The 21,111-nt window shown below is 42.3% G+C and overlaps 2 protein-coding genes and 1 long non-coding RNA gene across 7 annotated transcripts in view; all 3 read right to left on the bottom strand.

Moving 5' to 3' along the window:
• Positions 1–656: 656 nt before the first annotated feature.
• On the bottom strand, positions 657–7,442 carry hoxc1a (homeobox C1a). The gene is given in 7 exon segments (XM_037480897.2): positions 657–789; positions 791–1,082; positions 4,240–4,504; positions 4,506–4,587; positions 4,589–4,787; positions 4,790–4,883; positions 7,383–7,442. Coding segments are annotated over 7 exon segments (1,125 nt in total).
• Positions 7,443–9,016: 1,574 nt separating this feature from the next.
• Positions 9,017–11,520, bottom strand: LOC134132202 (uncharacterized). The gene is made up of 4 exons (XR_009956726.1): positions 11,474–11,520; positions 10,963–11,041; positions 10,025–10,085; positions 9,017–9,912 (listed from the first exon to the last, which is right to left on the bottom strand). It is a non-coding gene; the product is annotated as an uncharacterized LOC134132202 (long non-coding RNA).
• A 3,185-nt stretch (positions 11,521–14,705) lies between these two features.
• LOC119223553 (homeobox protein Hox-C3a-like) overlaps positions 14,706–21,111 on the bottom strand; it is a 30,832-nt gene continuing 24,426 nt past the window's right edge. The window contains exons 3-5 of one of the 5 annotated variants that reach the window (XM_062564973.1): positions 17,351–17,500; positions 16,844–17,010; positions 14,706–15,800 (exon numbers count right to left, since the gene is read on the bottom strand). In XM_062564973.1, the coding sequence (XP_062420957.1) occupies positions 15,265–15,800; positions 16,844–16,943 (636 nt within the window). In that variant the 5' untranslated portion in view covers positions 16,944–17,010; positions 17,351–17,500 and the 3' untranslated portion in view covers positions 14,706–15,264. The other 4 variants (XM_062564962.1, XM_062564968.1, XM_062564970.1 and 1 more) reach the window with 4 other exon arrangements.

A 21,111-nucleotide genomic window follows, 5' to 3' on the forward strand; every position in this document is an offset into this window, starting at 1 on the left:
TACACATATCAGTCAATTATTGCATTTTAATTTCCGTGAACGAAAACCTTAAAATCGGAAAATACCCAAAATCAAAGCAGCGATAAAGAGTTGCTAAATTAGCCTGACAATTTTGGTCTACAACAAATTCATCTGACTTCTCCCTCAAATATTCAGATACAAACTGCTTTTTAGAGAAATTGAAGGAAAAAAAATCGAATAATGCTACAACTTGAATTGACTGAGAAATCAGTACTATATAATCCAATCAATCCCAATAGAGTCGATTTAAAATATAATAAATATGATCGTATGTACATTGAATACATGCAAATTATTATTATCATACACAAAGGCGGTGTCCTCTTGAATATATATTCAAGAAAAGTCAAATCCTGGATAATTTGTTCCGAATAAATAAACAAATAAGTCTGCCACAGTTTCTATGGACAATTAATATAATTTTGTTTCCTTGTTTTCGTTGCGTAGATAGGAGCGCGCTGCAATGACTCGAATTTTAATATTCAAATCAGCACAAGTCGGAAGCCGAGGGAGGATGACAAATTGTTTTGATCCGTTCTTGCATGACGAACCTGCCATTGTGCTTCTTGCGATACGAGATCCATCGCGGTAAGCAAATAGAGGTGACGCCTGATTGAAACCGATGCAAAAGGCAATCAAAACATCTGCTGGCAGGAGCCCTCGCATGCGTAACGCGTGACGCAGCTCAGGAGTTCAGGGACAGGTGTTCTGACGAGGACAAATCCCGGAGAGAGGCAGGTGTCCAATGGGGTCGGCGGCGTGTGAGGGCCCCGGGTCTGTGAGCAGCCCGTCTCTCTGTAACCTCTCCTGCTTCATGCGCCTGTTCTGAAACCAAACTTTCACCTGCGTCTCGCTGAGCTGCAGGGCGCCGGCCACCTCCACTCGCGTGGCCCGCGTCACGTATTCGTTCAAATGGAACTCTTTCTCCAGCTCGGTGAGCTGCTTGGTGCTGAAGCTCGTCCTCGAGGGCCCGTTCGCCGTGCAGATGCTTCCGGGTCCGGCCTCGTCCACGCCGAGGCGCGAGTTAACCACACTGAAACCACAGGTCACGTGAACCCTGCCTGGGAACAGAGAAAGCAGCAATAAGGTTACCCATAAAAACCACTGGTCCATGAAATAAGATTAGATGTTCTTCTAGGGAGTAAAACGGAACTTTAGTCAAAGTCATATAGTTTTAACTTTTCCTCAGAAAATAAATAAAGTATTTACAGCTGTATATATTACATTACATATCGTTTAGCTGACGCCACTTACAATAATATAATATGGGATAATGAGGAACATTCTTTTTTTGAATCGCTGTTTCTTTGTTGACACTGAGCACGTACTCAAAAGTTCAAATAATTAAAGTTAGCAGCCCATAGGCATACTGTAAACTGATCCAAAATGTTAAAAGTGAAAACTTATGTGTTATCTATTTCAACATAATACCAGAAAACTGAACCCTGAAATGCACTCTCCTGCAACAATATCACCAACAAAAGCCGGGAAATTATGTTGACACCCAAATCATTTAGCGAGTTTACCAAATAGTGCTGCAAAATGTGTCAATGTATATTGCAGCAATATGGGAAAGTTGTCAAAAGAATGTTCGGCGATTCAAAACTACTTTGTATTGTTTACGGTCCATTAACTGTATTCATCGGAATCATTAATAATTTGCTTTAGGCCATTTTGGTGTCAATGACAGTTTAACAGTTTACAAATCCTTTCAAACACTGCATTGATGCCAAATGCCTCCATTTCTTCCTATAAGGTTTTCTCGGTCACACATTAAACTATCATCGATGCTACTTATGTCCAATGAAGGACAGGAACCGCAGCTATATCTGGATTTTTCATTGCTGACATTGTGGGTAAGTCGTCAGTGAGCCTTTGCCTCTCAGGGAATGTGCTGCTGCTGCATAATGGAGCCAGTGTGCCAGGTGTGGAGCAATGCCTCCCACCACAATTCATAGAGAGTAAGGTTAACAGGCCTCTAGCCACTTGGAAAAGCATAGCAGACCGAAAGGTCAGTTATAGGATAAATGTCGACATCTGTGTTTTAAGAAAATGAATGTCAAGGTAACCGAGCCTGAGAATTAGGGCAGTGAACAGGAAGAACCAACGCGGAAGAAGTGTGCCTAATTAACAACTTCAGCTTTCAGGAGTGCAAATCATATGCACATTCTGATTAATGGCTCCAAAGATAATAGAATTGATGCTGGCCGGAAGGCATAAAAGAATCAAACTAAATATTAGAGAAATAACTCGCATGCTTAAAAATAGCCCGTGCAGGAAAGGGAAAGGAAGGCCCTTCTAAGCCAAGGAGAGGGAAGAAGAAAAGGGATAGATCGATACACATTGCCTCAGTCATCTGGGCATCCAGCCCACAGTAATTCAGGTGCTGTCAAGGCATAATTGAAGAATGACGCACTGGGAGTATATACACTGAGCCAAGAGATCAGGTTACTGCAGGTCTGTGGAGGCCTTTCAGCGTGGAAGAATATATGCAAGACTTTGTTTTGTGCCAAAGCCAATACAACCTCAAGAGGAAAGCATACTTTCACTAATGACTCTTTTACAAGTTACACTATGGCGCTAATGAGTTACTCCTACAGATGATCCCCTTCAGAGGGATGCAGGAGGAGGTTACAGAGATGCAAAGAATACTGCCAGGAGAAGTGTCTGCGTGGGTGGGTGTGAGCAAATGACTTTCTCAAGAGCACGGATCTGGTTCAGATGAGTGGCTAATGTGTTTTATGAATAAAACAACTACCCAACCAGTGAAATGTGTAGTTGTCACCTTTTCCCTGCCTGGTGCCCCACCACAGAAAGTAGGTAATTAGGATTGCAGTTTTGTGCTTGCCGCATTTTGAAACACAAAAATAGCGTCAATAAATCAAACGTTTCACCTTTTCCTATAGCAACATTGTGAAAACAGTGGTTACATTTTCTAACTTTTTATATTAATTATAGTAGAGTCATCCTCTGGCTCAATAATCATTACTTATCCAAAGTGATCCAGCTAAACCGTTGTGCAGTCAAATGACAGGTACTGATGTTACATTTCGTGCACGCTGACCTGCTTGTGCAGAATCAGAAATCGTGTGTCCACATCATTTTACATATGCATGTAAATGGGGCTGCAGCTTCGTGTTTGTTGCGGACCTTGCGGAGGCCCTCGGGCCTTGTCACCTCAGACAGCCTGAGTCTGTTGTCACTGAACACTTGGGCAGCTTGCTTACAGCAGACCGGGATTGGTTGGACCACCATTCTAGTAAATCTCCCTCAATATAAAATGTATAAAAACCCAACTCCAGTAGCCAGTCAGTCAACTGGCATTATTGATCAAATGGAGGATCTATAAGTTACCATCACTCACATAAAATTAAGGATTGATAGACATTTTTTCCAATTAGTAGGCTATTGGTATTTTTTTTTTAAAGCCTGTGATATGTATTCTACTGTGGGCTCTCTGCCCAGGGCTCATCAGTCAGTGAAATGATGATCTGTGACAGCAATTATGTTAAAAAGGTGGACACATGTAAAGGTGCTGCAAACTGAAATCAATACACAAGGGCTTTCATTACAAACAGACAACTAATCAATACTCAGGCAGCACTACAGCTTACAGGAGTAAGTTTTACTCAACTTCATGTGAGTCTCAGCAGCCAGTGAGTGGTCTGCTGCATTATTCAGCGGCTCCTGGTTAGTAAGGTCAAGGGTAAATAATTGATTGCTTTCCAGTAGAATTTACAGTGAGGCTAAGCAGGCTTTGGACTTGTCTGTACCTTCGTAGTGTACAGCCCGGCTTTCTGTTGGTAACAGTAGGTGGAGCGAGCATGTTGAATAGCAGACTTACAGTAACATGGAAACGTTAAGGAAATAGCGAGCGAGTCCTCTTGTGCATATTCAAATGGGGCGTCGACTCTACAGCTGTCTTCAAAACACTTTGATATGCTTTCAAAATTGGGACAATAGTTATGTGTGCATTTAACTTTATTGTTGGTAACGGAGGAAATGGTGAACGGTGGCGTCTGCTATTTCTTTTTCCTATTTTCTTTTCCAGCTTGAAGAGAAAAACTTCGACCAAACTTTACCCAACAACGAATGGAAATGATCCAAAACTTAAATTTGCATCAACAACTTATTCAACATGACTACCTCAATGTATCGATGTTAGTTTACCCCTCCTCTCGCGCGCAGTCTCCCTCGACAACAAAAACAAAAACTTACCCGCCCGGTGCTGACTCCTTTTCACTCTCATCCACTCAAAAGTTTTGCTGCTTACATCCACGTGAGTCACGTTGCGGTCAGAGCCCGTTGGGCTCCCCGTGGCGACGTGAATCCCGGGGCCACTGCGAGAGTAGATTTGAATGTGCTGGGCCGGGGAACTAAAACCGGATCGTAGCGTCCCGTTGTTATTTGACGCGCGGTGTCCGCGTCCCGGTGAGCCCTGCTCGTGCGTCCTGCGCCGCCAGGGGACACGGGACGAGTGGGGGGCAGGCCGACGCTGCGAAGCTCTCCAGAGTCTCGCGCGCTGGAGGAGGAGAGTTGTCCAAAAAGGTGCAACTGTTGGGAGCACCGGGGACGCGGGGCTGTAATCCCCGAGGCGACTTTCACCTCCGATGTGCCCTCCTCATCGCGACTGGAGAGTTCCGGATGCGTGCTGCCGTCCGGGTCCCGGTTTATGACCTCTTTTGCTCGGCGGCAGCCCGTGAACAGAGGGCTACTCTCCCCTTCGGCCGTTAACTCTTTATAGGAAGTCATTATCACCTCTCCCCTGCATAATCATTGGACGGGGTTGCACTTCATGCCCGGCCTCTCGTGCATACAAGTAATGCATGGTCAGGCGGCCGGAGGACCGTGGGGACATTCCTCTGAGGAGAAACAGTAGTCCCTGATTGATGGAGATGACGTGCCCTCCTGGACTCGGCCAATAGCTGGACATCTCTGTCATCAGAGTGGACAGCACTGATTAAACAGGGATGGGAAACTCACTTTAGGTCAACATTTAAACTGTGTGTCCGAGCCCATCGAAGTTGCACCACGCGGGCCTCTGCAAAAAAAAAAAAAAACCTTCACACAATGTCAAAAGCAGTGCAGTCCGTCATCAGACAGCGAGGGGCCTTCACGGGCCTCTCAACTCTATAGGCTACGGCTTCAGTTTTTGTATAATACACAGTTATTTTTACCCCAAGATAAATATATTTTGGGACAAAATCTGGAATTTTGATTATTTTCCCCGGCAACAATGAACACTTCTTGTTTTTCCAAAGCTACATTAGCATAATATAAGCCTACATTGATGCAGCTAATGGATTATGCAAATGTGGGATGGCTTCTTGAAAACCCGAGGCTCCTCTTTAGCAAAGGGCTTAGGTCATGTGAAAGGCACACTTAATGGGTTCATAGGTCGTGACAGCTGGTATTTAGAAGTTCAGTGGCAGCAGATTTGTAATTAGCCTCGAACAAAAACAAAAAATGTCTACGAGCGGAGATCAAGAAGTTTTAACTGACAGAGAGGGCATGTTTATCTGGAGGTTAAACTATCTCCTCTGCTGGATTAGATGAGTCCAAACATCTGTTTTCAACAATGTTCTCTCATTTCAACAAAGGTCTTCAGTCAAGAATCATCATGTTTAACGTTTCATGTGCAAGTATTCCTGCATTCTGCTACTTAAACTTGAAACTGACTAACTGACTTAAAACATGAGAATTTCCCTAATGCCAGCGGCTTGTGGTACAACCTGGCAGGCCAGTGTTCTAGTCCTTATGTCAATGAACTCCAAAGTGCACTTTTTTTTGTGTTTAAGACTGGTGACTTACTTTCAAACACATTGCTTGCGCTGCTTGCTTTGCTTCAATAATAAATACAGCTTTACCAGCATCCTAGTTGTCCGATGTAAATATTTAATCTCCATCCCGTTCAATTATTTAAAAGGAAAGATATTATGTGATATATTTTCAAAGAAAGCAAACAAGTGCGCAATTCCAAAGAAACACTCAATTAGCCAGAGAGGATTGCATGCTTCCTGTGATTGGCCTGGTCGCTATTAACATCACTCAAGCATGATGTTGAAATGATATTACTACTTTTCCATATTTCTAAGTTTGAATTGTTCATTTTTCCTCTCACTGTATGCTTAAATCCATCAATAAAAAGTAGTATGTTAATTGAAATCCATGTCATAAGGGTTATTTTATTTACTTCTACGTTGTGAACTGCAACTGTACAAAACTACCATGCATAACATTTAATAACAACCAACTAAATATGACCTTTTTTTTGGTATAATTTGAAATATGTCTCCTATGTCTTTTAGCTCTGCAGTAATTACCATTCAGCGTAATGAACAACTTCTAAATGCATTCCTACAACACACATGGTCCCAGCTGTTGGAGTTAATAGGATTCTACAGGCAGCGATGTGCTGAATGACTGAGTGCAATATATCCCTTCTCTCCATGCATTTGCAGGGTGCACTGATCCATCTTCATGTCAGCTCGGAGGTTACTCAGGGTTCACACGCTAGCTTCTTTCTCTCCTCCACACTCAATAAATAAATCTCTGCGGCTCTCTGTTTACCGCCTGAATATAAATTTGTTTGCAGTCGATCGAAGACCTGTGCAGAGGTATTAGAAATTGTATTTCTGTAATGGCTTTCAGCGCGGAGAAGGGGATGTGGGAAGGGGTTGCAGGGAGAAGTACAAAAAGAAAAACAGGTGTAATGCCTGCTTTTCCCCCAACGCAAACTATTTCTTAAGCACATGCCTCAGCCTTCGGACGTATTCAAATTATATTTAAAACCAAGTAACCTTTTTATCATGTAGGACAACCACAGCAATCCCTTGCAGTGCCATATGTTTGATTAGCATATTTGAATTGTTGTTCCACATCACGGCCCAGCACCTTTTATGCAGCAGAAGTTATATTATCCAATTTAGCACACACAAAATAACTAGACGTCTGTGGCTGAGGTTTCTTGCTCTGGACAGCTTGTATCCCCTAAACCTCCACATATGCATGAGAAATAAGAAAGAGGATAATCTCCCTATTTAGGCTAAATGGATACAATTTGGGGATTTCCCTCAAACCAAACTCTACACCCAAATCAGAAAATGTGAATATTTTGCCCTGAACCCATAAACATCCTGTTAAAACTCATTGAAGGCATTTTCTACCATCCTCGAACACTTTTTGCCTCAGTGGCTTTGACTGGAGGTGAAGCGAAACACGCAGAGCACTTGGGTGGCTGCGTCGGGAGGCAGGAGGAGGGAGAGAATATCTACTGATGCTAATTAGTTTTGCGCCCCTGCTCTGAAGTGTGTCAATGGGCAGCCGAGGCACGCGGATCAGCGCGGCCGTGCTCGGATTACCTCCACATTCTGAACTGAACCCTCGTCCTGTCGCTGCCGCGCGATGCTACCTGCCGCCATCGACACCAGAGCCTTGTCTTGCTCTCCAACATGGTCAGGCCTGTAATTATATGTCAGCTCTTGACCCTCACGAGACGAGGAATTAACCAGCGCTGACAGACGACTGTCACCACCAGCCAGAGAGGTCACTGCCTTTAATGCAGTGGAGGACAGCCATCTTCCCCATGTTTATGGAGCTCAGGCTCATCAATGTGGCATCATGATAGAGCTGTAATACGGCAATAGAGCAATAGAGAGAGAGGAAGGGTCAGAGCGAGGCTAACGCACAAGAAGACAGATACTCAAGTGTGGCACATTGACCGGTTGAAAGATGACTATCTGTATGATTGATAGAGCATGTCTGTGTTTTTCAAATATTGACGTTTTTGAAAAATAGGGGTGACAGAATTGAGGTTTAGCTCCGTGTGCATCCAGCCCACACAAGATCCGGGGGAACACCTCTTGAAACAAAGAAATCCATGGCGGAGTGTGAAATTCTAATAACTGTCCTCTCTTTGTCGTCAAACGGTATGAAATCTGTCACAGTGCATGAACGTAATCATAAATCCAATGCAGCCACGGTACAAATGGTCAGGCACATGTACAGATAACAGCATTCTGCCAAGGCTCAACAGTGTCACGATGAAGCAATACCTTGCTAATGCCAGGACTTTTAAACAATAGCCTCTAGTATGTGCTGCAGTGCTTCACAGCTTCGGTGAGCCAAGAGGCTTGAAGTCGGCAGAATCCCAAACATCATGACAACAAGCCATCAGTCATCTCCCCCCCAAGCCGCTGTGCACACTTGTGTGTTTCCGGAGTTCTTACTGTGGGAAATGAGCAGGGTTAAACATGAAACAGAAGGAAGCGTTCATCATTGCACCATGCTCTGTAATATTCTGGTTTTCGCTGCAGGGAAAGAGAAGCAGTGGTTTTTAATTTATTTATTTGTCTGCTTAAACATCCCCCCGCTTGTTCACAATGCAGATAAGTAGTCTACTGTTCACGCATGGTTAATAGCGAAATGCTGATAGAAAAATTACACTGTATTAATAAAGCACTAATCTTCTGTTGCATCTCAATCTCAGTCTTGAAAGGAGAAATGTCAACCTTGTGAAAGTTTGAAAGTTAAAGTTTAGATCACTAAAGGTATTGGATATTTACAATATGAAAATAAGTTTTTTATTCCACATTAGCTCTAAGGTTGTTAAAATGATCTTATATGACAGAATCGTATATCCTGTCTCAAATTGACTTGACTGATTTAGATTAAGGGCTGCACATTCCATCCAAACCTGATGGGTGTATAATCTGTGCATCATTTTATACACATTTTCTATAAAATAAGAACTGTATAAAAATCTTGAACGCATATTTTGTATCTAGAAAGTTGGAAAAAATATAAAATGATGTCTATACCAATGTACAGTGTGATATATCTATTGTCACATCACAATGATGTCAACACCATCCACTGATATGGAGCAGATGAATATCCCTTAAATTTAGCAGTTCCTCTGAGAGCCCAAAACAGAACAGTGAAATTGCAAAGGTTGTGATTTTTTTTTTTTTTCCCTCTAACGAAAAACAAACACACAGAATGTTCAAATATCAATACATTTCCAACACAATTACATTATGAAATACTTTATCTGAGATATTTCCCCAAGGATTATTTTCGAGAACAAGTGTAACGTATGCATTGATTAAATTCTGTGATGAAGCCGTTGGGTGCTAAATAATTCTGGGTGATCAATAATGGTCAACATTTGACATTTAGCAGGGTGACTGTTGTGATTACAAGTTCATTCATTAAACCAGACCTCTTCTGAGGGAACTGTGAGCTCCATCCAGCAGGTGAGTCCGTCAGCTAAGACAGTTTCATCACCAACTTACCTTTTTATTGTCACAGATCATCCTTAAATGGGAAGCATTTAAAATGTCATTGATCTTGATAATGCTGTCCTGTAATATGACACTAACAGTTGTATGAGATTCAGGAAGTCAAATTTCTAAAATTGATGAGTCGTAGCAGTTGAGTTATAATCCATCTACCTGAGTAATGCTCAGGCTCTGTTCCACACGAAGGAGCGGACAAATAAATAAAAACCATAAAAGGTGACACCAGAAATTGATACTTAAAAATCATCTTGAGCAACAAGCACCTGGAGAGAACGGTCCGCAGCCGTTACTACTGTGCAGGGAAAAAGGCTGAGAAGGTTAATAGGTCATAAAAAGAACAAAACCTCCTAAAGGCAGAGCATAAAAGTCCAGGGTTTTGCTGAACAATGGACCCAAGTATTGCATATAACAGTAATGCCATGGGATAGTCTTACCTTCTATTATTCTTTTTATTGTACAAATCATTCAATTACGAAGCATAAATATTAAAACCTAAAGTGAACACATGCCCCAAATTGGTCATAATAATAAGTGTCTGTTGTACTATTTGTCAAGTTGTTGCAGTCTCGCCGACCAGGTTGTGTTGTAACTGGGACAAACAAAAGGGTTGTTTTAAATGAGTGAATATACATAAAGGACATGTTGTGTTGTGATGTTTGAGAGGTAAATATGCAGCGACAGGATGGGGCAAGACACCTTACCCCGTCCTGCTCTCTTTCCAGGCGCGTTCCACCTCTTCCTGTCAATCAACTGGACGAGGCTCTGCAATAAAAGGAGGACGATGGAGTTGAACGGGGAGATGCAGACGGGTTCGAATGAATGAGTTTGTTGGGAGGTTGAAGACCAGGTGAGTCTGGCTACTCAGAGTACAACATTCTATAAAAATTGCAGTGTCTTATGATAAATTGTGTAAAATCAGTTTGTGTGACTTTCTCCGACTGACTGTCCCGTCTTTGTCCCCCACGCCTTCCCTAGACAAACGCAAAGAGGGGACGTAACAGCCGGCACAGAAAGTTGGGTTTCGTATTTGGTTGCGACTTGTGAAGCATCTTTACCTTGTATTCAGAAAATGGTCGGGAAAATAAGGTCAACGCGTTTGTCCACGTTGCTAAATGAGATAATGTTACATGGTTTCAGCCTTGATGTCAGTTGTAACTTTTGTTAAACTTGGTTGTACGTACAGAATTAAAAACATGAATCTCAGAGCAAACAACTATTTGCAATGGAAATTGGTGGATAAACGAGTAGAGAGGGCATGAGGTCAGTCTCCTTCTGTGTGTGTTGTAATCAAAGCTTCTGTATGCCTTGTTTACATGGCTACGCCAGCCTTTTAGTGCATGTGCGTTTTCGCTCCACTGGTTAGGTCATTGCTGCCGTTTTGCATTGTTTGTATGGCATGTATCGCCAAGAGCGCAGCTCCAACTGAAAGTGTAGCCGACCGTCCAAACAAATGTTCAATCCCATGTCACCATGTCACATTACATGTATCAAAACTCATTTATTCACAGGAAGTAAACTAACCAATGAGAGAATGAACAGGGCGGTCGTTAGGCTGTTTTTCTCTAATCGCATCAAGTCATTTTAGTTAACCCAAGTTAATATTTGTACATGCTGAGAGGAAGGTACACATTCGTCTTACCTGCATTCATAAAAGCCAGGATTTGACTTTTGATTCAATCTTTTTAGCCGTAGTTTGGTCTTTATTGGTTTTGTCCTGCCTGAAAGAGAACTTCTTGATAGGAATGATTTTGTGGGATGCAACCATCCCACCACTGGTACAAATGGACTTAAGAATTTAAAGACATGTGGGGGGAGAGGGGAAGGGGAAGGGGAAAGGGAAGCCCCCCCACAGAATACCTTTTTTGAACAGGAAGATTAAACAGGAGTGAAAAAGCATTTCTCAAACAGCAGTCCATGTCACATAAATATTGTATAGATTAGCCAAAGAAATGTGCACTTGTCCTACAGAATAATAGCATTAACTCAGGTAAATTATTCCAGTGAGAGGGTTGAGTTGTCTTTGGCCAATAGAACGGTTTAACATAAGCATGAAAGACACATTATGTCACAATATCCTTCTGGCGCAGGTTACACTCAAACGCAGGACTTCTTGACGTGCTCTTTATTCAAAAAAAAAAGACCAAACTCACCAAACCGAGGACCGTACACCAACGAAGAGTGACATTAGACAATGACACGACAAAGGACAACAGGCACACAGGGCTTAAATACACAAGGGAGGTGCAGGTGATTGGACACAGGTGGAAACAATCAGGCAATCACAGGACAAGGCAGGAAGTGAAGTTAACCCAGGACCACAAGGAACATGAAACTTCAAACTAAAACAGGAAGAGGGACCAAACCGTGACACATTACAAATGTAATTTCAGAACAATGCATCGTACCAGACAACTTGGAACTAAAAAATATTAATGTTCAACCAAATACTCAAAGTCACAGTTCCTCCTCTGTAGTATCAGTAGTCTGACCTTAGTCTAACATTACGCAACAAGGGAAAATCGCATATTGCATATTGTTGTAAAAAGTATCTCCCCATGTTATCTAGAAGGTAAACATTTTTTTTCAAGTGGTTTTCATTTCCAAACAAATGTAAAAAAAATGCCTAAATAGCTTTGAGGCTGCACTGCTGAGGCAGGTCACATATAAGAGCTGCACCCTAAATGATCAGTCAATTAACCAAACTTTCTCATCAAGATTTTAAAAAATGAAAATCCTGTTTCGAAAGCATCACATTAATTTATATTCTCCAGGTTTTAAACTCTGAAATCAAGATTTTAGGATATTTACTCATATTTGAAAAAAACGTTTGGCTGAAGAGATGACATTGGAAGCCCCTTGACCCACATTTGGTTTGTTTTGCTTCCTAACAAATAGAACAAGTTAATTTTCCTGTTTGAAAAATAAATACACAAAAAGGTGGAACACAACTTGACAAATTAGATATAGAGAAAACAAAACTCAAGACAAATATTAAACTTTTCAAGGTAATTTGTGCCTCTATTTTTTGGGCGATAGTCATGTTTGTTTTTTTCCGAGTGTATTTGGCTACTAATTAGCTCCAAATAAACTACATTAATCCCACCCACCTGGCTTAAAGATGCATTCATTCCAGAGACCCTCCCAGAAAACAGGTTCATGGTTCGTATTTCTCCTTTTTGTGGTGGGTCTGAACAGATTTTGTTGTTGTTGTTGTTGTTGTTGTTGCTGCCTCCTGGTCAATTTACCCCACTCGCACTACCAACTATCCAGACGTCAAACAATCATTATTTATTTCCTGTGATGGTGATCCCCATGAAACAAACAGCGTAAGACTATAAGCTTGCTGTGATGGTAATATGATGAGCTTCTGGCTTTACTTTAGTTAAACGCAGGGTACAATGCTTTGAAAGACACTTGCAGCCCCATGTCTCTGCTGAGGACACAGCGGTTATGTTTTCATGGCAGCTCAAGAAAAGTCTTGATCCATAGAGCATTTATCAAATCTAACCCCAAAATCGGTTTCACAACAGCTGCAAATGGGACAGTGGAACATCAGTCACTGTAAAGGACATGCACAATGCAAAAAAGATCTAAATTAATGATGGACCGTAACCAAAGCTGGTTTCACGGCACCACGGCTGGCATCATTTATCACTTCAAAGATCCACTTAATGCATCGTTCCAGTCTGGTCAAAGCTCTGAATTATAAAAATAGTAAGAATGTAAGGATTTTTTGGCTTTGCAGATTTTACCCCCCCCCCCTGAAAACAGATGTTGTCAAACAGAGGTTAAGTGTATGAAAGGGAAAAAATGACTATTTGCTAACAAGGAGCCATCCAATGTGAGAAGAACTGGCAAATCTAATGTTGAAATGGAGGTAGACTGTTCCCTGGTTGCAGTGGGGTCCTTAAGGGGGTGGGGGTCCATGAACCTTGGGGATCCCTTTGACCACATCTACAGAAAACAGCACTCCAGTCTGTGGATCCTCATGGCTTTCAATGTTTGTAAGGAGAATGTATAGTGAGAAACCAGAGGTAAAGTTCCTATTCAGCCACGGCACCATTAACACCATAAATCACCCGGCAAATACAAGAATCTCTGGAATTCAACGCTGTCTCCTTCTTCTTTTTCACAACACCCCCCCCCCCCCTTTCTGCCTTTGGAGGCAAACATATTATATATATGTATATACAGTATATATATATATATATAGACAGCAGCTTATATATATATATATATATATATATATATATATATATATATCTGCTATAGCAGATATATATATATAAAACAAATAACTTTTTCTTGCTTGTCTTTTTTTTTTTTACTTGCCTTTATTATACTTTTCCCCTAAATTACCTGGCTGTCAACACATCCGATACATATTTAGCGTGGACCTCATTTTATTTGACTCAAACTTTTCTTCAGAGTTATAGCAGTCGTAAAGCTCCCCTGACAACTACTAACACCTGCTGAAAATGGTATCAAATATTTACCAAATGACAGCTGATCCACGGAGTGATTAACTAATGAATCGGGAGCACCAAGTGTTTCCCCGAAGCCGACGGGATCAGCTTCTTCATAGCTGTCAGTAGTCCTCGGTGACAGCTCGTTTGCAGTACAGCCACTGACATAAAACTGTCAGCACGTTTCAAAACTGTGCGAAGTTGTGTTAGGGACATCGATACCCCAGCTCACGTTATAACAAGAGGAGGTTTACTCCTTCATCGTGGAAGCTGCTGTCTTGTTGTAAAGTGTAAAACTATCGAGACCCGAGAGAATCTGTGACCCACTTCTGTCACATTGAAGCCGAATTCCCTGCAGATGCGGAAATCCTAAAATAGCAAGAGAAGAGATCATGTTTCCATGGCATCATTTTCAGCTAACAACGTCTCACAGTGGATGCTAAGCTAAGTATCTCTCCTTTTAAGATAAGTTGTCCTTAGTGATTGAACCTCGTGGTCTGTCGTGGCCTGTCGGCTGTTGTAAAGGCGTCTAAGCTACACAAGTAACACCCCCTAATAAGGAGGCCAGCCCCAACTTGCACCGCTACAATTTTGCTATTGAAAATGCAAAGGTTGGGAAGGAGGAGGCAAGAGATCTTGTCATGGTGCCCTGTGGGTTCAGGAGGGCTGGAAGGACTGCCTTGTCTCAGTGATTAATGGTGGGGAACCAGGAGGCATGGATCGAGGAGGAGGCTTATGTTGTGTAACCTTAATAAACTGTAGAGTTTTCAATTAATCTAAAGGATGCCTTTATTTGATTACTTTCTTTTGTTTTCTTTTCCCCCTCAGAGATCTGAATCCTTCATGAAATTCTGCTGGAAAAAGATTGAAATCTGATCAGCGATGAATATGGTAAACAATACACAAGGGCTGCGGTTTTCCCAAATGCATTTATTAATAAGCGTGTACAGCATATGACATCAATTTATCAAGAAACGTATAAAAGACTTGCTGTGTACTTTAATGGGATTAATAAAAATATAACAGCATCGGTTATTAACTTTATTCTTCCCATTTCACAGTTGAACATTTTATGCAATTGACCCGTTATTTACAGTAGATAAAAAACCAAACGTAACATTTGATCCCCACATGCATTGAACGTGCAACAACAATATGAAGGTAACAGCCACAAAATAAAAGGAAAACATGTAGTAATTTAGATCAAATGGGTTTTCATGCTGTGTGAGTAATATGAGCAGCAAGTTTGACCTGCAGTCTTTAGTCACTGTGGAGGAGAAACACAAATGATATCGCCGTAGCTCTCCTTCAATTAAAAAATGTTCATATAGTTTAATTAAAATGTTTCTTGAATGGTGTGTTAAGGGGATTTCAACCATGGGATGCTAATAAGACATCCACCAGTCTTTCATAAGTGAAAGTGGACGTATCATTGAGATTTTGATGAGCACGGGAGGAATGGCCGTTATGGGCCCCTAGGGCCAGTTTGAAATGCCGGCATGGCGATGGCTGTCTGCGCTTGTACAGGAGGGCGGAGGGCCCTTTGCAACAGGTGGATGCATGCAGCTCGGATGGGGCAGGTCATTACACTGACCGCTGCCGCCATCGCTGTGATAGCCCGAGTGAAAGGAGGACATCGGAGCGTAATCCACGAACTGCAGATCTGATGAGGAGGTTCTTACAACGCATTCACCCCGAAACCTCAACTGGTCCGCACATGAGCTCAAGCTGAGGGGAGGGTCATAGGGAGGCCACTGGGAAAACCTGGCGCCCGTTCCGTGCCTCTGCTCCTTTTTGTACCTCATCCTGCGGTTCTGAAACCAAATCTTCACCTGGCGGTCGGTGAGGCGCAGCGCGGCGGCCATCTCCAGCCGCCGAGGACGACACGGGTAAGGGCTGAAGTGAAACTCCTTCTCCAGTTCCAGCAGCTGGCTTTTGGTGAAGGCCGTTCTCTCCCTTCTGACGCAGAGCCTTCCTCGGCCAGACAGATCCACCGCCAAACCCCCACTGACTGATGCAGGAGGAAGCACATAAAGAAGAGAAGGGGATTAGGTCTCTCCTGAAATGTACGCCCTCGTTGGACTTCGAGAGCCAGTGAGAATCATGTTAATCCTCCGCCAATCAACCTGGGACAAATTAGGGTTCTCAGCTCTTCCTGTGTATTCAGTCATGCTTTAGACACTATACAAGACTGGCTGTCTACGGTGTCATGTGTTCAGGGTAAGTTACCTCCTGAAGAAACAGTCTGGGGGAAACATCTGACGCCGCTAGGGCTGCCTGACAGGCCACATTAATCACAGCTACACACGGAAGCAAACCCGTCAAATCCCCATCTCAGTCACTTAAAAGGTACCATGGGACCACCACTGAAAATAACCACCATTAGAGATTCCATTTGACATGTATATGAGCGATACCGGGGGCCTTCTTGACAACAGCATGGGTTAATGGATCCCTTATAGGTGTGATGATAGTGACCTTAGAAGGAAAAGGGCTCAGACTGGCAAACTGTTGCTTCATTGTTGATTTTGAGGTTGTGATGTTTATTTATTAAAAACATTTTGGTAATTCATATCAACAACAAAAACTACGATTAACACTCCACTCAAAACAAACATATTTAATGAGTAGAATGGATTCATTTAAAATAAGATTCTCCAAATCTGTACGTGTCCAACTTTGTCACTGTAGCTTTTTAAGATTATTTCTAACAGCAACCCTGAACAGAAAACAACTGTGAGCAAATCAATGACATTTAAATGAACCATGTGACACATTATTATCAAACTAGTGAGACTTTTACTTAGAAATGTGGTCATCAGGTAAGACTGGGCGGACTGTGTCTGCGGTTGCAACATGTGTTTTCATGAAACAAATAGTCTAAACAGCTGTAAACAGCTGACTAATATCTAATATAAATCGAGTCAGACATTAGATGTGTATTAGATGCACCAATGAGGTAAATGCCCATTCAATTTGTAATCACCCCATCACTGCACCTTTTAAAGATTGTGCACTCATTTTGAGCTTGAAAAAATACAAAACCAGAGTTACCAGATAGTTCTGAATCAGCTGGCCGTGGATTCATCCAGGGATAAATTACTCCCGAGTGGCAGATGGTGAGTAGACTGCATCTCCTGCTCTCAAAGTCCATCTTGGCCTTGGCATTGCAGTGACCCGGAGGCTCCAGTGGGCACTGAAGCTGTTCACCTGGGTTCAACCTGGAACTGACACGAGCAGACGAGGTTGGGATTGGCTGATTAAGTTCAGTTTCTTTGCCTCCACCTCCTCCTTCTTCATCGTATCCCGCGCTTAGTTTTGGCACGTGTCCAGAGCTCACAGCTAAACTGTTGCCATGCAGCTGTAGTGGGAGGGCAGACTGTCGGGGCTCCATGGACCCAGCTCATCAAACTGTCTGCTATAAAACCATGGATCTCTCAACGGTAGGAAAGAATATGGGACTTCTGAACGTCTAGTATCCGATCAAAATTAACCCGATGTACAAAGCATGCAGCGAAGCGCACTTGAAATAACCATGTGAAACATTTGAATAACGTTTACCAGAAGGGTGCCGTAGTCACGTGAGCCCATCGTCCAATAGCAGAGCTTCGGGGTTGCAAAGTGATCCGCAGGCAACTTGGGGCGGCCGGAGAAGCTTCTGCGATATTTCTTTTGATAACATTTTCTATGAGCCGCCTGCGTTCCTTTTATCTATAAAACACAAAACGGAATATGAGCTGACGCCAATAACTGTGTCAAAACTGTCGGGGGTAAAAAAAAAAAAAGATGGGTGTGTTTATGCGTGAGAGAGAAACAATAGCAGAGAGGGGGAGACTGCACGATCTCAGGAACGTCTCATTTCAAACTAAGCGTTGATTTCTTGTAATATTGTCAATATTTCGACAGGACGCGATTGTTAGAAGGACCCGGTATCTGCTGCTGCACCATCCCGATCCCGTGGAAGGTTTGACCACAACCGGAGGACTTCCTGTTAAACCATGTCGATGAGCTAGGAAAATATACTTGATGGTAATGCATCATCGACCACAACTTATTATTTCACGTCAGCTTTTTCAGATGTAAAAGACCTAAAAAATAATTTGCCAATTGGGTTTTTGTTCTGCAATTAAATATAATACAAAATAATAATAGTAATTTTCTTGTATTTCAATGTTATTAGCTGCTCTATATGGGCACTGCAATACGCCTGGCTTTTTTCCCTGTAAAATAAATAATTCCGAGTATTTTGGGGTAATTTGGTTTGCAACTTATTTGACTGCAAATCGGCGGGCTTTTCCTTTAAATAACAACATATGCGTATAACTGTTGGGGCGAAAGTATAGCTTTGGCTTAATCGGATTCACGGGGGAGTGGTCAAACAAAGGCTTGACAGTCATTGCCACACAAAGACAAAGGAGGCAATCTTTAGAGACTTTTTTCCCCCCGGCCCATTTGCATTTAACAGGCATCACTGTACAGTATCGAGTGTCCCAGGTCCGTGGGTCCGTGAGGCAGCGGGCAGAGACAAAGTGGACGTTTGAGTGGAGGACACCCCGCTTGCTCCACGGCCGGATGGACAAAAGAGTGGGGGAGATGTTCTGCAGAGCCCTTATGGACGCCTTTTTGGAGTTACAATAGAGTCCACACAAGGTACAAGGATCTTGGAAATGCAGTTAGAAAGGTGTAAAGCACTTAAACGAAATATGAAATTTGGAACTTCATTTAAAACTCCCATAATTAATTTTTTGGGGGAAATTATTTGAGCTAAATGCTACATCAAATGTGGGCAAACTGAGTTACGTTTTGGAAGAAACGAAAACTCATAAAACACGATTGTGTAGTTTCAACACGACTAAATGTGGTGCAAAGTGGATAAATAACCATAGAATAATGAAGCCATTAAAATGATTAAATCAAGTGCAGCAAAAAAGCGTCTTCCAAAGCGAGGGTTTACGGCATATTCTGTATATGCAAATCTCAGTTGCAGCAGGCTATCGATATAAGTTCCTCCTGGTGTTTGACCACAACAAAGCTGTGGAGAAATCCCTCTTTAGGTGCCTCTCAGCGGTGATTGATTGTGGACTCAGGGTTGCATAGCTTGGAAGGAGAGGAGCCTTCCCCCTTCTCCGTTCACCCTCAGCTACAACTACCGGCTGCCAACAACACTGAGGCTCTACCTGCTAGTTTCTTTTTGTGTTGAATTTCAACATCAAAACGAATTTTACAGAGTCATAATTTAACCGGAAAATGAAAACATTTAGCTTGGATGCACGACTGTAATTCTGAACTAAAAACAGCTCTAATCACCTCGTGGTGTCCATTAAAAGGGCAGTTAAATGCTAAACGTCTCTTCTGTCACCCTCAATACTGGCTGAATGTAGCTAAGCATGGCACCTGCTTGCATCTCGTAACAGTGCCAATAGTTGTTATTATTAGCATGGTTTGTAACCATTGAATTTAGCTGTAATATTTTATATTATCAGGCAAATTGAGCACTGACAGAAACGCGGGAAAGTAATTAAATCGGTTTTTTGTTTCCCTTACCTCACACCCTTGAACACACTCTCTATTGGAGATAGGAGCCGTGATATACTAGCTCAGCGAGACCATAATTTAGCTCCTCCGTGGCTCCACCACAATTCTCCGTGAACTCTGTTTGAACCGCCTCGGTGGCAATAAATCATTTCTCTCTCTCTCTCTCTCACACACACAAAGGCGCGCCGGTCGCTCTGGGTGTCAACCCTGTTCCAATTCCTCCTTACCGTATGCGCTCTCTCGCCTGCTAACACAAACAACAGAGCAAATCGTCGATACACTTTTATTTCCAATGACTTACAACGCCATTGGGGAATGGGGACTATCTGAAACCGCGCGCGCGCACACACACACACACACACGGTGGAATCGGAAAAATAGAATAATAGCATTATTGTTTTCTCTTGTTTTCTTTTTTTTTTTTACCTAAATGATATAGTCCTTACATTTAAAAGGCAAAAAAAACACAATTTCTTTTTTCCAGGGGTCAACAAATGCACTGATCAGTTGATGTATTTCTTAAGGGACAGAGCCGGGCAGATAAGAGGAGACTGGGAGAGAGCCGGGGAGAAGACGTTAATGGGCAGAGGATGCTGTCGGTTAAAACGGTGCATACAAATGGCGCTGTCTTGGCAGAGCAAGGAGAAGATTTATGGGCCCGATGCCCTATGTTGCTGTAAACAATGCAGAGTGAAATGAAAGGACTAGAGTTTGCAGACTGCACTTCGTAAGTGAGGAAAAGACACACATTGTCAATTTCCTAAACAAGTCCTGACTTGCATGAGCATGTCCATTAACATGGAGTAATAATTTGGGCCTGTTTAAAGCGCAGCTCACTGTAAATTCTGGCCTGTCTGTGGAGAGTGCACACAAGCATAAATCGTGCAGCTCTGAGACATTGTATATCTCAATGTGTCACATTTGGAAATTACTTTTTGTTTACCCGGGGGAAATTTGCGTATCAGAATATCTTTAAAAAACAAATGGGTTTTCTTATTCCTTTTGAAATGTGATGTATGTGTATAATAAGTGTTCGCAGCTTATGTGTGTTTCAACAATTAAATACATTTGGTTTCTCCAGTCAACTAATGAAAATCGACCTTTTATTGTTAAAAGGAAACCTTTTTTTCATCAGAGGATATTCGGCTACCTTCGATTTTTAATTTGGTTAAAATGGCTTTTTTTAAATGGGGTTTGTTTACCATTTCGAAAGAGGGTCCACCCTTCTATTTACGTGCACGCGTTGTACTTCGCTTCCAACATTCAGTTGTCTGAGACATTTCAACTTCCAGCAGCTGTGCTCAAACAACGAGTCTGCAGTACAATGGCAACTGGTGGCCACACAAATACACCAATTAGAGCCAATTAAATGAAACGGACATTTGCACTTAACCTATAACTGTGGATCTATAGTCTCATTGTCCCAAATTCAGATCACTGCTGCTAATGAAAAGTGAATAACATAATCATAACTCAATCTAGTGTCTGGGCTCAAACTGAGGGGAAATTACTGTAATTCCTAAGGTCTTCAACGATGCAGCAAATAAGGTAATGAAACATTTCTCAGCGAGGCATCATGACGACATAGCAACTGTTACTAGGTACGTTCACTCGTGGTCACCGAGTCCTGTGAATGTGACGTCGGAGTCTCGCGGGATGATCCAAGGTTTGCAAGAACTGACAGCAAATCATTTAAAATGTTTGATGGAGTTTTGAAATCTAGTTTTATGTAAATGTGTTTAACACCCCCCCCCCCCCCCCCCCCACACACACACACACACATACAC

This window comes from Pungitius pungitius, chromosome 1 (assembly GCF_949316345.1).
Source record: "Pungitius pungitius chromosome 1, fPunPun2.1, whole genome shotgun sequence".
In the NCBI taxonomy this organism is placed as follows: Eukaryota; Metazoa; Chordata; class Actinopteri; order Perciformes; family Gasterosteidae; genus Pungitius; species Pungitius pungitius.